This window comes from Nicotiana attenuata, unplaced genomic scaffold, assembly GCF_001879085.1.
Source record: "Nicotiana attenuata strain UT unplaced genomic scaffold, NIATTr2, whole genome shotgun sequence".
Lineage (NCBI taxonomy): Eukaryota > Viridiplantae > Streptophyta > Magnoliopsida > Solanales > Solanaceae > Nicotiana > Nicotiana attenuata.
Window position 1 is genome coordinate 25,976 of NW_017673842.1, and position 2,500 is coordinate 28,475.

General features: G+C 35.9%; 1 protein-coding gene across 4 annotated transcripts in view; it reads right to left on the reverse strand.

Annotated features, from left to right (window-relative positions):
* The window catches only part of LOC109217434 (protein SYS1 homolog), a 6,712-nt gene that overhangs the window by 1,918 nt on the left and 2,294 nt on the right, over window positions 1-2,500 (reverse strand). For all 4 annotated transcript variants that reach the window (XR_002066638.1, XR_002066637.1, XM_019381679.1 and 1 more), the window contains exon 2: window positions 2,045-2,271. Coding sequence is in view for 2 of the 4 variants with exons in the window: in XM_019381679.1 (XP_019237224.1) it covers window positions 2,045-2,271 (227 nt within the window). In the remaining 2 variants the exon portion in view is untranslated. The remainder of the gene's footprint in view (window positions 1-2,044; window positions 2,272-2,500) is intronic.

A 2,500-nucleotide genomic window follows, 5' to 3' on the forward strand; every position in this document is an offset into this window, starting at 1 on the left:
GGGGGGGTTATATGTTGATTCGCTGGTTGCATCTGTAGAAACTAGGAAAGGCAATAAAGAACTTAATCTATAGAAAAGGTTTGAGAACATCGGAGATGCCAAATCTCTTAAATCAAGACGTAATTAGTTTTACCATTAGTTAACCAGATACAAGATGCTATTTCATTCCCATGATGAATGCATGCAAAATAGTCCAAACTGGCATCAGTTATGCGCGTGAACAAACTTCACATGTTACTTCTCAAACTACATTGAATTGCCAATAATGCAGAAGCTAACATCAATTTGACTTCATACAAAAAATTTAATCTTGAACTTACAAATAAATTGCATAAATCATCTCTAATAATTTGCTTTGTCTCAGTTTTGTGACTTTGTCCCTAAAAATCCGGAAGGCTTAAATCCATCAATGGTGTCTCGAATAAGTTTCGATTTCGTCACATCTATTACTAATGTCGTAATTAAGATACATTGTTTAAATGCTTTTGGCCACAGCGCCAGTATTTTCCAATCACATGATTCAAACACGACAAAAAGGTCATGTTAAGAAAACTCTCCATTTTTTTTTGTGGGGGGGTAAAGATGTACTAAATGGTTTCCAGAAAAACTAAACCCTTAATTCCTTCTTTCGTTCAACTATAGTTCAAGCCCCCTCACACTTTTGGTAAGCAAATAAGGTTTCTAAGCATGAATAAGGGCCAAGTCCTCCTCTGACTTGAACTGGCTGATACTGGCCTTGACCCTTAAGCTTCTAAAGAGGGTGTCATGAGCACTGAGGGGGGAATTTAGTTGCATTGGCGGTGTTTCCCTCACAGAAAAGAAGGTTAACCAAATTACAGGAAGAATGAAAGGTCCTAAAATGTCTCCCTTCTTTTCATTGATACAGCAAGGCTGTGGAACGGCTAAAACACTCAAAGAAGCACATTTGGGAAAATAGGTAGGAGAATGGTACTCAAAACACATTTTTCAAACACTAAAAATAACTCAACTAATTAAGAATGTGAAGGATGAAATTTAAAGATTTTGTAATATTAGGGACACAATCAGAACAAATCCCAAAGACCTGGTACAATTTGATTTTTTTTCTAATTTATTATGAATTACTGTAAAAAAATCTAAAGGATCCATCCTTATTCATGGCAATTTAATTTCCATAATGACAAACCTCTCAGTTAATAAGGACCAGCCTTCTAGTCAATTAGCGACAGGAAGTTAACTGGCAAGTGGAAGAAAGACACTTTACTTCACGTAGAAATGAGAAACATGATGTTCCAGGCTAAGTCAACCTCGAGTCTCTGTGCAATATTCTGCACTTTTATCCCATTAACTCACATCAGTTTCTTCAGATGCTGACCCCCTCTCTCTGCCTTTCTTTTCTGTCGTGTTTTTTGGTAATAATTACAAATTTTTAACTGCAACTACTGCTCTAATTTTTGCAACATAACCTTGAAGACGGCACATAGAAGTACTAACTTGTATCCAATATATGAGTTCAAAACACTCGAGTTAGAATTCTCACGGTGCATCTCAATCATAGCTATGACAAGCTAGGCCAAAGCACCAGAGAAAAGTGAAATTTCTAAAAGACGGCCTGTATAGTTCAATGTATACAAAATCAAATATATAGATACAAATCTTCACATGCTATGCTGAAGGAAGATGAGGCTATAATGAACTTCTGGCGACATACAACATATACAAAATTAATATTACCTCTGCGGTTCACCTTAAAAGGTTCAATCAACACATGCCACTCAAGTGTAATAACTTCATGTTCAAGAAATAACAGTGAAATATAAAGAAAAAGATAGATGTAGACAAGAATGGACAGAGAACATATACAGAATGCCAGTTTACATCATAATTAAGAAGCAGCAATAATCACAAATCCTAAGAAAAAAACATTAGAACAGCTTAAAGAGACCAAATCAAAGTGATAGGCCAACAAGATAGAGATAGATTATAGCAGAATGATAAAGCTTTTCCTGAAATGATGGTAATTCTATAATCAACAAGGAGGCAGATAGAGGGAAAAGGAGCTTACTTGATCGGTATCTTGTAATGGGAATTTCTCGCAATTCACGTTTTATGCACAAATATTCACCTAACAATGCCATCACCGCAAGCCCAGTAACATTCACAATCCACCATGTTATTGAGGAAGGCCAACCACCATAGACAATGCATATAAAAAGATGGACGATGTAGAGTGTTGCAGAAAAATCAAGGCACTTCTTTGCCCTCTCAATCAAATAAAGTAAAATGCCAGCTCTGTTAAGGGCAACACGACAAATTGGAAATTTAATTACGCAGGTAAATCAAATTCTTGAGAATAATATTTTCCCACATGAGAACACCATGTGTAAAGGAAACCCACACAAGGTTCGAACAAGTAGACAACTTTGGAGCATTTACCTTACCCCAGAAAGGGAAAAAAAGAGTATACAACAATGGAGGAACAAAGCTAAAATATATAACTCATTCTTAACTCATCTTTTTG